The following is a 14,576-nucleotide window of genomic DNA, read 5'->3' on the forward strand; positions in this document are numbered from 1 at the left end:
ATTCGCTGCGTGTTTCTTCTTTCGTTCGACGAACCGGCGTAACCGCGCCGTACGGCCTTGTTGGCTGACGTACCACGAAGCCTGTCTATTGGACACGTATTCGATGGATCACACTGACGAATATATTTGTTTCCGTCTCCACGACTTGTAACTTTATTGAATCACGTACGACAAAGTAATGGACTTCCAAATCGGCGAAATATCATGAATTGAATGACCGTCTCTCATAGCCACGAGAGAGTACAATGTACATGCACCAAATTGTTATCTACATTCACACGACAAAATATACGACTCACAACAGTCTTATCAGGTTTCAGTTCCGGGAATTCCGTAAGGTCTACCAACTCCTTATCGAATAATATTTAAATGGCGTTATACCAATATACTCCGTTAAACCTGTTAAGGCCTTCAGAACATTCAATTGGAAGAGTGACTGAAGATATGGTATCTGACCCGGTGACGGTGCTATTTATTTCAAGGTAAATTTGTAGACATTGATTATATCCATAATGTGGCGCATATCACTAAATTAATGGTTATAGAGCTGTCATACCAGCATAGGATCAGCCACTTGAACATCATTTTAAAAGTGATTCCACCGTATTGTCTGTAGTTACTGCAGAAAATCAATCATGTAAGTTATATTGCCAGAGAGTAATGAGAACTTGTTCGATATATTGACCGCATCAAGAAGTGTTCCCCATGATGATGATCGGTTCGTGTCAGAGGCAACTCTTCTCGTTATTTTCATCACTACTTTTTGCTAACATATCAATTGTACGAGTGTAGATGTATATTATATCGAATTCTTATCCAGTGGTGTATTCAAGGGAATGCATTCACGATATCAAACGTTCTTGTCATAACATTCAGCGATTTTATAATGAGATTTTTTGCTAGTCGCCAAATGATCGGTTTCAGTATTTTTCACCATACTAGCAAATATGCATGTGCATTGTGCATATGTAAACATACGTATAGCGTCAAATCCTTCTGAAACATTCACATGTTTTCCAGAAACAAGCTACATGGAATCGCAGTCAACATGCGTGACAAAGACAAGTGATCTGCCACCTGGTATGTAGCTTATACTCATTTGAATTTCAAGTCGAGTTGATATTTCAAAATATACATATACAATCTTGCAGTTTAGGGGAGTTTGGCAAACTTTTGCTAACGAGAGAGTTGGAAATGGTGTTTGACTGCTCGAAAGATTGCTGATTACCAGTGCAATGCACATAGTTACAATCCTGTAACAATTGATATAAGATGGTGTACAATGGAGCCTGACCGTTTATATCGCTTTGCCGATAATATAGACTCGATTTCACTCTTTGAAAGAATCGTTGGTATCGGCCATTGGAAATGAATATGTATGGGCAGTTTTCGTGAGGTCACAGCATGGTCATAGGAAGTCCATAAACTATAATCTTTGACCACTAGACTGAGAATATTGATATATTTCACATATATTACACTTTACAGGTGTCCTGATACAGCCTTTCTAGTTTATTTTCTGTCCAAGTATAGCATTGGCTGTAAAGCTGTTCAAATAAATGCCCTGAAGTTTTTCAAATGCGCATTTTAAGGTATTCCACACAATTTGAATATAGGCTATAGTCGTTATCGGTGAAGGAGTTGGATATTGGTTTTATCGGTATCGTCCCGAAACTCCAATATCAGTCGGGCTCTAGTATATAAATACAATACAATGAAAACTACCAATTCTGCACTTTGTGATGAGCTGGTTGCGGAATACAACTTTTTAATGACTAGAGACTTACCAATTATTGGTTCACCGCTCATATCGAATGGATACCCCACTTGGAAACAGATATTGATATCATCCATTAGAGGAAAAAATATCAGCCAACAAGACCAGGAGAATTTCCAAATGATTTCTTTTGTGATTGGCTTCCTAATACAAGTTTTAGTTTAATCATAGGTTACTACATCATCGCACAGTCAATATGAACTTCTTTTAATTCAGAAAAACAATGAGCTGAGAATTGAACTGATGGTGTCCAAGATTGAGGAGCTCAAAGAAAGAAAAGACATGAGAGACGAAGAAAGATATTTCAGAAAGCAAGAATTCAAATGCGTATTGAAGAACATGCGATAAAAATGGAAAAATATATATTAGACCTTGGACAATCGAGGAATTAGTGACATCTGTAATGCAATATTTCTTTGTTCAATTATTTCATTGTCCCTTCCTGTCAAGTTATGTAAATAGCCGAATACGCATTTTCTGAAAAGCAACATTTCTTATAATATTTCATTGTGCCTGACAGGCAATGTTCCCTCTAATTTTCGACAAGTTTGCGCACACTCAGCAACTCACTACGCAGACCCTTGGACAAAAGTGCGTAAACGTCTATAAAAATAGACATCACTTCGAATTTTTTGGTGCGCAACTTGGATTTTCTGTGCGCAGAGACCATGTCAGCACTGCGCATTTGCGCACGTGAGTAGCTTAGAGGGAACATTGCTTATAGGTATTGTCGACGGTGCAAACATTTCGGCACATTTTTTCAATTCATATTTGTCAATTTGATTAGAAGTAATGGGACACCTGCTCTTTGTTTATTGTCTACAGTGCAATTGTAGTTGAATCTTTCATTCCACGAAGTCATGCTACATTTTTAGAGCATAGAGCCTCTGTCTCCCAGCAAAGTCCCATTGTGTTTTTTCTGGCCGAGCTCGTATTTTAATCTTGAGTTTGAAAAAGTTCTTGAGTCATGAGTACTCCCTGGCCACCTCACAACAGCATTAGTCACAACCGGTATTCTCTTGACATTGCAGTCCATTTGACAGTTCAAAGAAAAATATCCTTTCCTGCAACATTTCTCTATTACCTGATAATGCCCAAGAAATGCAGTGGATAATTCGGCGTGCAGTTGTCCGGGTTACACCAATCAAGTCAGCATCTGTTTGTTGAAAATGATCGTAGCAAAAAATAGGAGAGCACAGAGTAATTCCATCATGAGGTGCAAAGCTTGGCAACGTACATCCAACCATGGGCTGTCTTTAATCATCTCCAATAGAATTACCGTAGCTCCCTTGTAAAATCTGTAGCGGTCAACGAATTCATTTTCTGGGTATTTTACAAATGAGTCCGATATGTTTGCCAAGTAATGCCTGGGCATGACAATTGTATTCTAGTCGTCCGAACTGCCATCTACGATATCCAAAATATCCATACTACAGACAGTAATAACAACAGTACCAGTTTGCAATGCCGTCTTTAGAACTTATAACTGTGAATAAACTACAGAGTAATATGCATTAAAGCTGCAAAGTGGCTTCAAATCAATTTCATAAGTCTACCTAGGAAACGATGGCATTCATAGCACATGACCAAAATCGACGACGTTTCCAATCAGCATTGCCAAAGCAATATTTACTACGAAGTCGATGGGTTGACATGGCAACCTTCCACGGATCACTACATTTTGCGTCATTTTGACGCAATAGCGTTCTACTATAGATTACTAACCTACGGATAGATACGCAGGTCCCGTCGTTACGCTCCGGCAAGCAGTTACACTTGTTGCTGAGCAATCTAAAAGCTGCATAATTGGTGGTGTTATAACTTGCGACCCGAGAGGTGAAATTTAATGAAACTGGTCTTAATTGAGAGCTACTGCCGCATTGATTCCAAAAATACAAATTAAAATCTTGACGGGGATATGGAACCACCTCAAAACAGCCCTCAAAATCCGAAAATCGGCATTGTTCCAACAATGGCACCACCGCAACACGACAAACGTAACAATTGCAATTTCATCAAGCGATTGTTCAGAACAATGCCGATTTTCATATTTCAAGGGATGTTTTGACGTGGTTCCCTTTCCCCGACAAGATTTTAATTTGTATTCTCAGAATCAGTGCGACAGTAGCTCTCAATTAAGACCAGTTTCATTAAATTTCACCTCTCGGGTCGCAAGTTATAACACCACCAAATATGCTGCTTTTAGATTGCTCGGCAACAAGTGTAACTGCTTGCCGGAGCGTAGCGACGGGACCTGCGTATCTATCCGTAGGTTAGTAATCTATAGTTCTACATCCTGGATTTGTAGATCTACTAACTTCGCACGAACATCCAATGTTTTGGCGTGCGGATCATCTACTTCTAAATCGGGAGATCTTGGAACTCGCAGATCAAGCGAAAATCCAGGATGTTTTTACTCAGCTTTTTGGCCTCCACCCTTAAAGTAGTTTCGGCCATATCAGATTTACTGGGACTCTACTTTACAAAACTTCCTTTTCGAATTGAGCCATAGTATCGACATGTCTTTGTAATTGCAAGTTCTGCTGTTATTGAAGTACAAATTGACAGTAATTCTCCGCGAATTTGGAAAGACTGCATAGCACACAAGCACTCTCAAGTAGTGCAACAGCAGGACAAAACTAGTCGCGCAACGTAATAAGTCAGTCAAAACACAGAAGCTTTGGTAGAAAAATGTTCAAATTCACGAGTTTTCATATCCGGTACTAGTGCATTCAGAATTGTTGAAAATTGCCCTCTGTTTCGGATTGAAAAAATTGCTAACTCTACTCATAATGAACTAGGATTAGATAATAACGGAAGTTGTTTCAATGTCAAGTTTTCGGGAATTCTAGATCTACTCTTTAAAAAGTCAGCTTAGTAAACAAGCACTCAAGCAGTGCAAAAGCAGGTTAACACTACCCACCCGCAATTTTAAAAAGTGAATGTATTTTAGTACTCAAACCACGTCTTCTGCCAAATCCTACATTTCAACACTCAAACTCTGAAAACTTCCTTCACATTTTTATTGTATGCAAACAAGTTAGGATCGCGGGCGCTCCTTCTTCCCCGTGAAGAGAGCCTTCAGCGATACGTTGGCGACCTTCACCACCTTGAATCGAACACCGGGGATATCCCCCACGGCGTGACCACTACGCCCGAATCCAGCGACAAGAACTTCGTCGTTCTCCTGCAAAAAGATAGAATGTCAAGCCAGATGTTTAATGGGACGGGTTACAGAACCATGGGAATATCTAATTGTAATGCTGGGCTGAATGAACAGAGTCGACAGAGAGGATATTTTCCAGTACTGAAATGCTACGCTCCTTTCCACTTAGACTCGATATATCAATAAGAATTATAGTTTCACTGTGGAATGCAGATGCAGTAAACCTCGATGATCGTAACGCATGGAATAACACACATGCAGCAGAGCTACACAATTTACTATAAATGACGCATATGTGAAATCGTGACGGACTCGCAGCATTGTCACAAAGTGCAATGAAATAGGTATGGTCGAAAAACACAAAATCATCTTAATGTGATGTAGAAGTAGCATTATAATCTTTGCGTGAATGAAACATATTCAATAATGCTACAGTGTCTTAATGAGAGATACTCAAACACTCGGTGCTTGTCATTATCAAACCCCTAACCTTGACAGATAGTTGCGTTCAGTAAAGACAAAACATCACAGTGATCAGATGTCCCTGTCTATGGAATCATCACCACGCAACTGCCCTTGTAAAAATAAGCCTGTCCACATAACATGCGTCATTTCAGTAATTCGCAAGCACATTTTTAAAAGTTGCAAATCAAGTGTTTTGAAAATTTTCATCATTTACAGTCTATGGCTATGACTATGTTTGTCTGGACATAAGCTACTCTGATTCCAGCGCGACAATACACCTTTTATGCTACTATAAGGAATATAACGCCACTTTTACATCACATTAAAGACTAATTGACATCTTTCAGGCCATACGTATTTCATTGCACTTTGCAACAATGCTGAGAGTCAATTATGACTTCACAGATGTCATATCCAGCATAGATTCGTTCTACGTGTCTCGCATCCAGTTATATTATTACTTCCCAGTGTAAATTACTATCGACATTTACGTTTACAGATCAACTCGAAGTGACAAAAATCTCACTACTCACTTCTTGCTAATGGCGGACTGTCCGACAACTAACTAAACAATTTCAAAATACATGCATAGGAAAATTTCTCTGTAACCAACCGGAGTGTGGTAACATCTGCAGTTCACCCACAAACAACAAATTTGACAGGCAAAACTTTATCTGATCAAGTTCCGTCAAGAAAACAAAACACAACAGGAGCACAATCACTACTAGTATATATGTGAATAACCCATTAGGTTAGGCCTACCTGTTGAAAACGTTGCCTACCAAACAAGGATGAAAAATATTTTCTATTACAAATATTATAGATCGCATTTCGGTTTCGAGGTGCTTAACCCAACTAGAACGGCCGGCCTCGAGTCCAAATTTCAATGCATTTAGAAAAATGTTCATAAAATCCGAACCACGAGACTTGAACCGACACCCAATATATCGCTGTAATCGTGAAACAGCCACCTAACCAACTGAGCTACTCTCAAAGCGAGAGAGAAACAGGTGATGCCCCTATACCAAGAAGTGTTCTCAACTTTTTGAAAATAAAAGAGAATTTGCTTCTTGAATTTGCGACTACGTCATACATAGACGTGCTCGGGATAGAATCATCGCCTGACTGATTTCACAGCAATATCAGGATTCCAAAATGACCTGAGTGAGGTTCTTACGATAATACAATCGACTGTAAAGACCGCTGATATACCGATGGCTACAGTTGGCTATAGCGCGATTGATGCCAGGCGTCTCGCATTCAGTGCACATACACGCGCCACCTGTTATTGTAGTATTGACGACGCTCATTCAATGATTCAATTCACAGTGCCGGACGCCGATGTATGTAATCGCTTCGTACGAGTTACTAAGTACTAGATAGTGCTTTATCGAAACACACCTTGCTCTTGTACAACAAGTAGAACTGAATATATATTGGTTGGATTGACAGGTAGTCATATCTGCAATATAAAATGCAGTGTTTCACTGCTATTTTACTGGGCATTTGAAGAAAGATTAGGTCATACGGGGCCTACGATAACTTATCGTAGACCCCGGGTCATATTATGCAAGCCTTTCATCGACAATGGTGATGTAGACAATCGCTTTGAGACAAGGGCTGTCTATTGAACCAATAGGCATCCTGATAACCCAGCTATCACGACATGCACATCGCAGCAATCAGTTTCGAAGTGCACAACTCGACCGCCGACTCTACATACCTATTTATTCGCTAATTTCACAATGGACATTGAACATTCAACCATATTTAGGTTTTGTTCTCTACCATGGGCCAGATCTGAAACATTTTCACCAGAAGTGAAGCCATTTACGGACATAAATTTTCTGTCACATCGATTGCGCTTTGGAGATCTTGTAGCTCGCTGAACTGAATACCATCATGTTGGTAATGCTGTATTAGTATGAAAAGCAGCAATCGATATGCGTAATCTGCAACAGCGAATCTTCGCTAATCACAACAGCAAATATATTACCGCGTGTTATTGTTTGGGTGATAACATAGTATCGCGGACGTTGAAATGATTCATTTCACAACGCCGGTATATGTAATCGCTTGTCCATCCTTTGTACGAGTTCGTGCCATGTGTTGAAACTAACATTGCTGTAGTACAACACGCGCATCGCAGCAATCAGTTTCGAAGTGCGTTCGTGACCGCAGACTCTACATACCTCGATCCGCTAAATTGAAAATCGACATTCAACCATATTTTTGTAAAGTAATTTATTGCGTGGCGCAATATATGCCATTGACTTTGCTGGTCGTCAAATTTTCATGAATGACCTGCGCGTTGTGGACGGAAATCTCGAGCAGACACGAAAATACCTTTCAATACCAGAATCGCGACCGGAGCTTTGATGTGCCGGTGCATTTCGTTTTATTCGCTAGGCTACTACGGGAAAGACGTGAAACATTTTCACCAGAAGTGCAGCCATTTACGGACATAAATTTCCTGTCATATCAATAGCGGAGATCTTGTAGCTCGCTGAACAACATCATGGCAGTATTGGTGTATTAGTATGAAAGGCAAAAATATTCAATATGCGTAATCTTCAACAGCAACAGAAAATACATTGCTAAAACCCGCGCATGTTATTTCGTAAAATATTTTAACTTCCAGTTCAAAGAATCTTCTGTGCGACTAATTATTGATTATAAGTAGGGCGATTTTTTTTGACATGTCAAAAAAAGTCAAAATTAGGTCAAAATTGTAGCGTTAGGTCAAAATTTGTCAAAATTGTTTACAAAATCAAAATTTTTTTGACCTCTACATTTCGTTTGTATCGTAGATTTTGCGCTGTCTGTGAACTTATCATTTGATAATTTACAGCTTGTAGCCTACTTTATAGGCCTACCGTTGTAAACGGCCCATCATCTGCTCATTGTGAATCATAAACGGTCAAATGAAACAAATAGTGACATGGTTTTATGGTCAACGTACCGCAATATCCTAACTGAAGCAAGACTGCTTGGGCATTGCATGGTTCTTACATCCAGAAGCGGAAGCTGAAAAATTGTGATATAGACAACATTGTCAGAATGAAGCAACACGGTGCATCACCAACAAGCAGTGTGCAAACAACTTCAGTGTTGTCAGCTAACAACTGCTGCTGTTGAACGTTCTTTCTCCATTCTTGGCAAGCTACCTAGTAAGAACAGACACTTTCTACCCGACATAGCGCAGTGGTATAATCCGCGGCTGCAACACCAATGGGTGTGGGTTCGATTCTGACCGAGATCAACTTCATAATTCCGATAGCGAAGTGTTGGAGGTTTATCTAGGCTCCTCCTCGCCACCTCATCCCCGTAAGCGCGGTGTCGTACAAAAAAGCCCAGAGGTGGGCCGTGCTATATGTTGGCAGTTACGGAAAATAATGATGAATATCGGCCTGGTGTAAATGACCACAGTAGTCGACAAACACCATGAATACCACAAAACAAACACTTTCTGCCCGAGAATGTAGGAAAGTATCTTTCGTTGTACTACAACAAATTTTATTTATTCCACCATAATACGTAATGTAACTACTGAAATTCTTCATAGGTCCAGATTTCGTTAAAATACTAGTTTTTTCATGTAAAAATTTGTCAGTTTTTGAGCCAAAAACGTTCATTCAGGCCAATCTACTTTGTAAGGACAGACAATTAGAACCAGAAATGAAGATAAGTAGTACAATTTTAACATTATGTGCGAAAAAACCTAATTTGCATACGTGAGGTCAAAATTTGGTCAAATTTCAGTATTTTTGGTCAAAAAAGTCAAAATTTAGATTTTTTAGGTCAAAATCTTCCGTTTTTTAGGTCAAAAAAAAAATCGCCCTAATTATAAGTATTCCAATAGATGGGCAATGGGCATAACCAACGCATGTTATGAGAAAAGATCTGCAAATGAATTTGATGTCTCGGCGATGCGCTGATTTAGGTCACGGGCGCTGGTTTATCTCACGCGCGCACATTCACGCGAAAGCCGTGGCGAATTGTATTTTGCGCAAAACGTTTTTATGTATTCAATCTGCATTTTGAACAGGCTATTCGATAGTATAAGATGTTATTTATGGCTCGACGTATGCGTATTGATAATAGCTATCCATCTGTAATAATTGTAATTGTCTACGACCAGAACAACCCGGGAAATTTTGGATTAAGTAAAGCGTGTTCGTGAAAATACGCTCAGTTATCATTAATGAGTGTGCCGTTTCGATCGGGTTAAAGTATAAATCAAAACATAATGAACGTATGATTTTTAGAGTACATTTACAGGAACAGTGCAGCCAGTTTATATCTGTGAAGAGAATATATGATTCGGATCAATTGAAATGTCTGGAGTCGGATCATTTTACCTCCGACTCCAGACATTTCAATTGATCCGAATTCTCTGACCCGACTCCACAGTCCTGGTTACTACTGCCAATCGGGTTATCATGAATCTCATTACATTTGTAATATTCAACTATATATCAATTTTAAGTTTGTTGAATACGTCATGCAACTATATTGACCACAATTTCATTGGGTATTAGTAAGAGCCACACAATTGACAAGCAAGGTTGTGCTGATATATGCCTAAACTAATTGAACAGTTACGACATCACACAGAAGATATAATTTTGAATTGTTTTCTAGGCTGTACGACTTGTTTTGGGGATGTGTAGGGTTGAATAAGGTATCAGTGACGTCAATCTATCCTTAGAACATATCATAATAAAAGAAATCAGTGGGCTACACCGTATCCACATAAACAAATAATTACAGGAAAAGCAGTTTTTTTCTAGGACGGGACGCAGGACATCAGATAACCGTAAAAATACCAACCTCGATGTAATTCAGGCAACCATCGTTAGGCACGAAAGCCGTGATCTTCTTGCCGTTTTTGATCAGCTGAACTCTGACACACTTTCTGATGGCGGAATTGGGCTGCTTGGCCTCGACTCCGCTGAAAATCAAGAAAAACAAGTTTTTATCATGATTACAGATCGCGTTTCTAGTCTGTTTTGGGGCCATTAACTATGTGAATAGGTATATTCAACTTGACAATATGGTTGCCAGTAAATTCTGCCACTGGTAAACCCGGCCCTCCGAAAATTTTGCATCAAAATGTATTACCAACTGTTAACATGAATTGATTACATAATTATACTATTATCAAGTGATTTGGAGGTCAGGGTATGCGTTAATCGCGTAATCGCGGGAGATAGCGAGTATATATTCAGGGGGCCAAACTTTGTATAGAAACGTATTACGAACTATTAATGCGAATTAATCACATAATAATATCATTATCAAGTGATTTCGAGAACAGGGTGTGCGTATTTCACGCAGTCACCGCAGATGCTCGGATATTTACGGGGACGAATTTACCGAGGGCCGAATTCAATCGATAAATTTCGCCCTTGTAGAATTCTGTGTAAAAATGCATTACCGACTATTAATGTCAATTAATTACATAATTATATTATCATCAAGTGATTTGGAGGTTAGGATTACGGTTTGGATGAGGGTTAAGGTTAGGTAATGTAGGGGTTAGGGCTATAGTTATAGGATTAAGGTTAGGTAATGTTATTGTAACTGCTATTGTTATCCCGGCCCTGGCCGAATTTACCGGAAATCGATAATATATATGTAAATCTTCATAGGTGGATCAAAATAATGGTTACACTAAATCAGTGGTTCTAAACCTTTTTGGCTTCGCGGACCCCTATTCACCGTCATGGACACTCGCGGACCCCCTTAAATTTTAGTTCAATTTTACCTCCATTATGGTGCAACCTTCATCTGTCTTGCGCAAATATGAACTGTAGGCTTGTTATACACAGAAAAATAATGATTTTTCTTGAAGATAACATCATACTATTTATGTAGAAATTGGTAGACTTTTATCATTTTAAAGCTAATTTTGCTGCTGTATTTCTCGAAGTAGGCTAAGTGGCCGTTTCTTGAAAATCCGCTTCTTCGTTTTGATATGAACGAGGAGTGCCGAAAACCATTTCCGCAAAGATAGATGGAGGCTAATGCAATATTAACACATAACGCTTCCGACGATACTTTTGGTGTGATCGCAACATTTATGGCACCAAAATGAAGAAACACATATTTTCTGAACATTGACGTCCAGCATCTAGCGCAGGGACGGACAACACACGGACCGCGGGCCGGATTCGGCCCGCAACGGCATTTTGATCGGCCCGCAGAGAGTTTCTACCGTCCAAGTGAAATCCTAATCTAAAAGTATAGACAAATTTTACGCTCCAAAGAATGGATCCAAGTTTTCTAACCAGAAAAAGACTGTCATGAAACGACTTGTTCTGTTCGGGTTTACATATAAATTTACGAGCAAGCATTTTCGACCATGAACAATTGAACATTAACGAGACAAGGCTGCATACCAATATAACTGCTGGTGATATTAATTTCAGGGTTGGTGCGTAATGCTTTGATAGCAACGAAACACTCCTTTTTCATCAAAAAATCAGCTTTGTCGATAGGGCATCCGCAATTAGAATGCGCCGAATCTTATAGCCAAGCTTTAAGAGCAGGTATATCATTATCCGATTTATGACGAGTGTCACCCAAAAATATTCGGGTTAATTTCAATATAATTATATTATTCAATTGTATAATAAAGTTCTGTATGTCCAAGAAGTTGTTCCCTGCATTGGGACAAATTATGGAAATACTTCGGATTTTTTTTTCATTTCAAACGACTGTTCACTTATTTGATGAGACTGACAACTTCAAATCGAGAAGGTTTCGCAGACATTACGAAGTCACCCTGATTGACGTTACTATCTTCATATATATATATTTTTAAATAACCCATCAAACGTCTCTAAACAGCAATATGTTTGTATCAGCAGGTTATTCGAAAACTGGCAATGAAAATGAGTTTCCACACTACCATAGTCCTTGTCAGACGATTATTATGCTGATATGAGTCATGAGGTTTTAGCAGTTTATAAATTTTTGTTCGTGTTCATGTGAAACATTTGTTGGTGTCATGGGGGAACACTGGCTCTCTCTGATCGTAAAACGAAGAAGCGCCACAGACTCGTGCTTTCTCAAATTAAAAAATAAAAATTAGGTTATCAAACATGTTAAAAATTCAGAGGTCTCGCGGACCCCCTGAAAATGTTTCGCGGACCCCCGGTTGAGAACCGCCGCACAAAATCAATAAGGTGAGTGTTACCAATTCGTGAGCACTTTGAAGCAGACTTGAACTAGATAATTTCACAATTCTTACCTAATGAGAGCGTGCAGTAATGCCAGTAATCTATAATTTGTGCCTGTATGGAATCAGTGTCCCATGTTCACACAATTCCTTATTCATTTTCAATATTTTTGAATAAATTACTTCAACTTGGAGAATCATGGCTGCTCACCTGTTATATTAGGCAAAACGTATAGGGAATTTGTGTAATGTCTCTGTTGCAATTCTAATTTCTGGCTACCTGTAAATGCTACACAACTGTACATTTCGAAACGAGCCACGCTTGCTGTAGAGATTTGCTATACTCATGCTCATAAGAATCGAATTTAGTTAAAAATTGATGAGACCCTATTCAATTGGTTCAAGTTTTCACGGATTCAGTTATATTCCAACTTCAATTTTTGATCTAATTTAGAGATAACGATGTATAGTTACAATTATAGATTTCATTCGAATTTGGAAAAAGCTTTGTTGCTTCAAGTAATTCTGATTTATTAGGACATGCTGAACAATTTCTATATAGCTTTCCAAATCTGCTTCGAAAGGATATTCAGAATTTCAACCTATATAATTCTATTGGAATCATGGAACTCTGTTTTCCATCGATCACTGACGCTATCAAACGTGAACTAGTGAGCCACAGCCAATCGAATAATCGCGGATTACGCAAAAACACAGCTGACAAACTCACATCTTTTCCAGAACGATTCCTTTGGCGTGGGACGCTCCTCCGAACGGGTTAGCCTTCAGAGCGGTTCCAAGATGGGATTTTTTGTATTGCTTGTCGCTCCATCTTTGTTCTCTACGCCTATTTCTGAGTTTACGAGCACAACGAAGTCCGCGAGGCTTACCCATGTTGATGCCGATCAGCAAAAGAAAGATCCTGGCTGGGAACGTGGACTCGAGACTATAGGTCAAAGGTGAAACTCATGCCGTGTAAAATAATTCATCACCACCATGAAAAACTGAATGGAATGAGATTCACTTTTCCAAATCATCGTCATCATAATTTTACTAAAATTTCATCAAATAAAACACCGAAAAATTGCGATATAATTATTATATAGGAGGGTGCCGCAAGCTTGTAGCAGTCTTTCCGACACTCACCGTAGCTGTTACCATAGCCTTACGGCTAAATCCAATGCTGTTACGAACGTGCGATTGTGTCTAAAAATTCCTCACAATACTTATATAATATTCTAAAAATTGTAATATGGTTCGGTTTATTCCTCTCATGATCTCAAGTATCAATATATTGTCGTGATTTCGTTTTACATCATAATTCTTTCAAACTAAATCAATGGTCATTTTCATTAAATATCCATTAAACTAGAAATATTCACCTCATTAGAAACAAATATATATATTTTCAGTGAAAGTATTGATGAGCATTTCATATTTGCAGTATTTGCCCTGTCTGCATTTCAGTCAGCAGATCGCCGAGACTTTGTTTCAACGCAAATTTATTCATTGTCAAAATATTAGATTATGGGCTGATTTTAGGGGTTCCAGGGCCTTGAGTTCAGTGCTTGAGGCTAGTAAATCGATGTTATCGTAACTATCATCATCATCATTGGTTTATTAGCAATTTTATCAGTTCAATACACCACAAAAAATGCGATACAATGAAAAGACAGGAAGATGTCGAAGCGACAAGGAGTAGTCTGACACCCACCTTGGCCTAGGCGATGTAAAGAGGAGGCATGCACACTGAATGAAAGTAAAGAAGATAGTATAGAAAAAGAAAGCGACAAGAAATAGGGCGGCATGCCATGGGGAGCGATATCGATAGGTCAGTCGTGGTCCGGTAATCTTGAGGATGGACTGTATTTATCTATCACAGTAGTTTTCGACTAATGTTATTTATCTTAAAATTTTGTACTTGGGCAGCAAATGCAATTTTTATTTAAATTTTAACCTGTAGTCGAAGATTGATTCGAAAT

General features: G+C 38.9%; 2 protein-coding genes and 1 long non-coding RNA gene across 3 annotated transcripts in view; 2 read left to right on the top strand and 1 right to left on the bottom strand.

Annotated features, from left to right (window-relative positions):
* LOC145435243 (E3 ubiquitin-protein ligase PPP1R11-like) overlaps positions 1-14,576 on the top strand; it is a 128,753-nt gene that overhangs the window by 30,245 nt on the left and 83,932 nt on the right. The gene's annotated exons all lie outside the window — the stretch shown is intronic.
* LOC145436483 (uncharacterized) lies at positions 399-2,286 on the top strand. The gene is made up of 3 exons (XR_013914317.1): positions 399-482; positions 1,021-1,080; positions 1,994-2,286. It is a non-coding gene; the product is annotated as an uncharacterized LOC145436483 (long non-coding RNA).
* Positions 4,787-13,528, bottom strand: LOC145436482 (small ribosomal subunit protein uS12). Its single transcript, XM_080313841.1, has 3 exons — positions 13,325-13,528; positions 10,242-10,362; positions 4,787-4,964 (listed from the first exon to the last, which is right to left on the bottom strand). Exons 1-3 carry the CDS (start codon positions 13,486-13,488, stop codon positions 4,818-4,820), a joined length of 432 nt encoding a protein of 143 aa, XP_080169967.1. The 5' UTR covers positions 13,489-13,528; the 3' UTR covers positions 4,787-4,817.

This window comes from Botryllus schlosseri, chromosome 3 (assembly GCF_051294905.1).
Source record: "Botryllus schlosseri isolate E-star chromosome 3, Bs_hap1, whole genome shotgun sequence".
NCBI classification, from domain to species: Eukaryota; Metazoa; Chordata; class Ascidiacea; order Stolidobranchia; family Styelidae; genus Botryllus; species Botryllus schlosseri.

What these genes read in the sequence shown, in the direction of transcription:
- LOC145436482 (XM_080313841.1), bottom strand. Translation starts at nt 13,488, where the DNA reads ATGGGTAAGCCTCGCGGACTTCGTTGTGCTCGTAAACTCAGAAATAGG. An exon ending in GGAATCGTTCTGGAAAAGAT is followed by an intron (nt 10,363 to 13,324) that starts GTGAGTTTGTCA and finishes CTTGATTTTCAG; the next exon opens with CGGAGTCGAGGCCAAGCAGC. An exon ending in GTTGCCTGAATTACATCGAG is followed by an intron (nt 4,965 to 10,241) that starts GTTGGTATTTTT and finishes ATCTTTTTGCAG; the next exon opens with GAGAACGACGAAGTTCTTGT.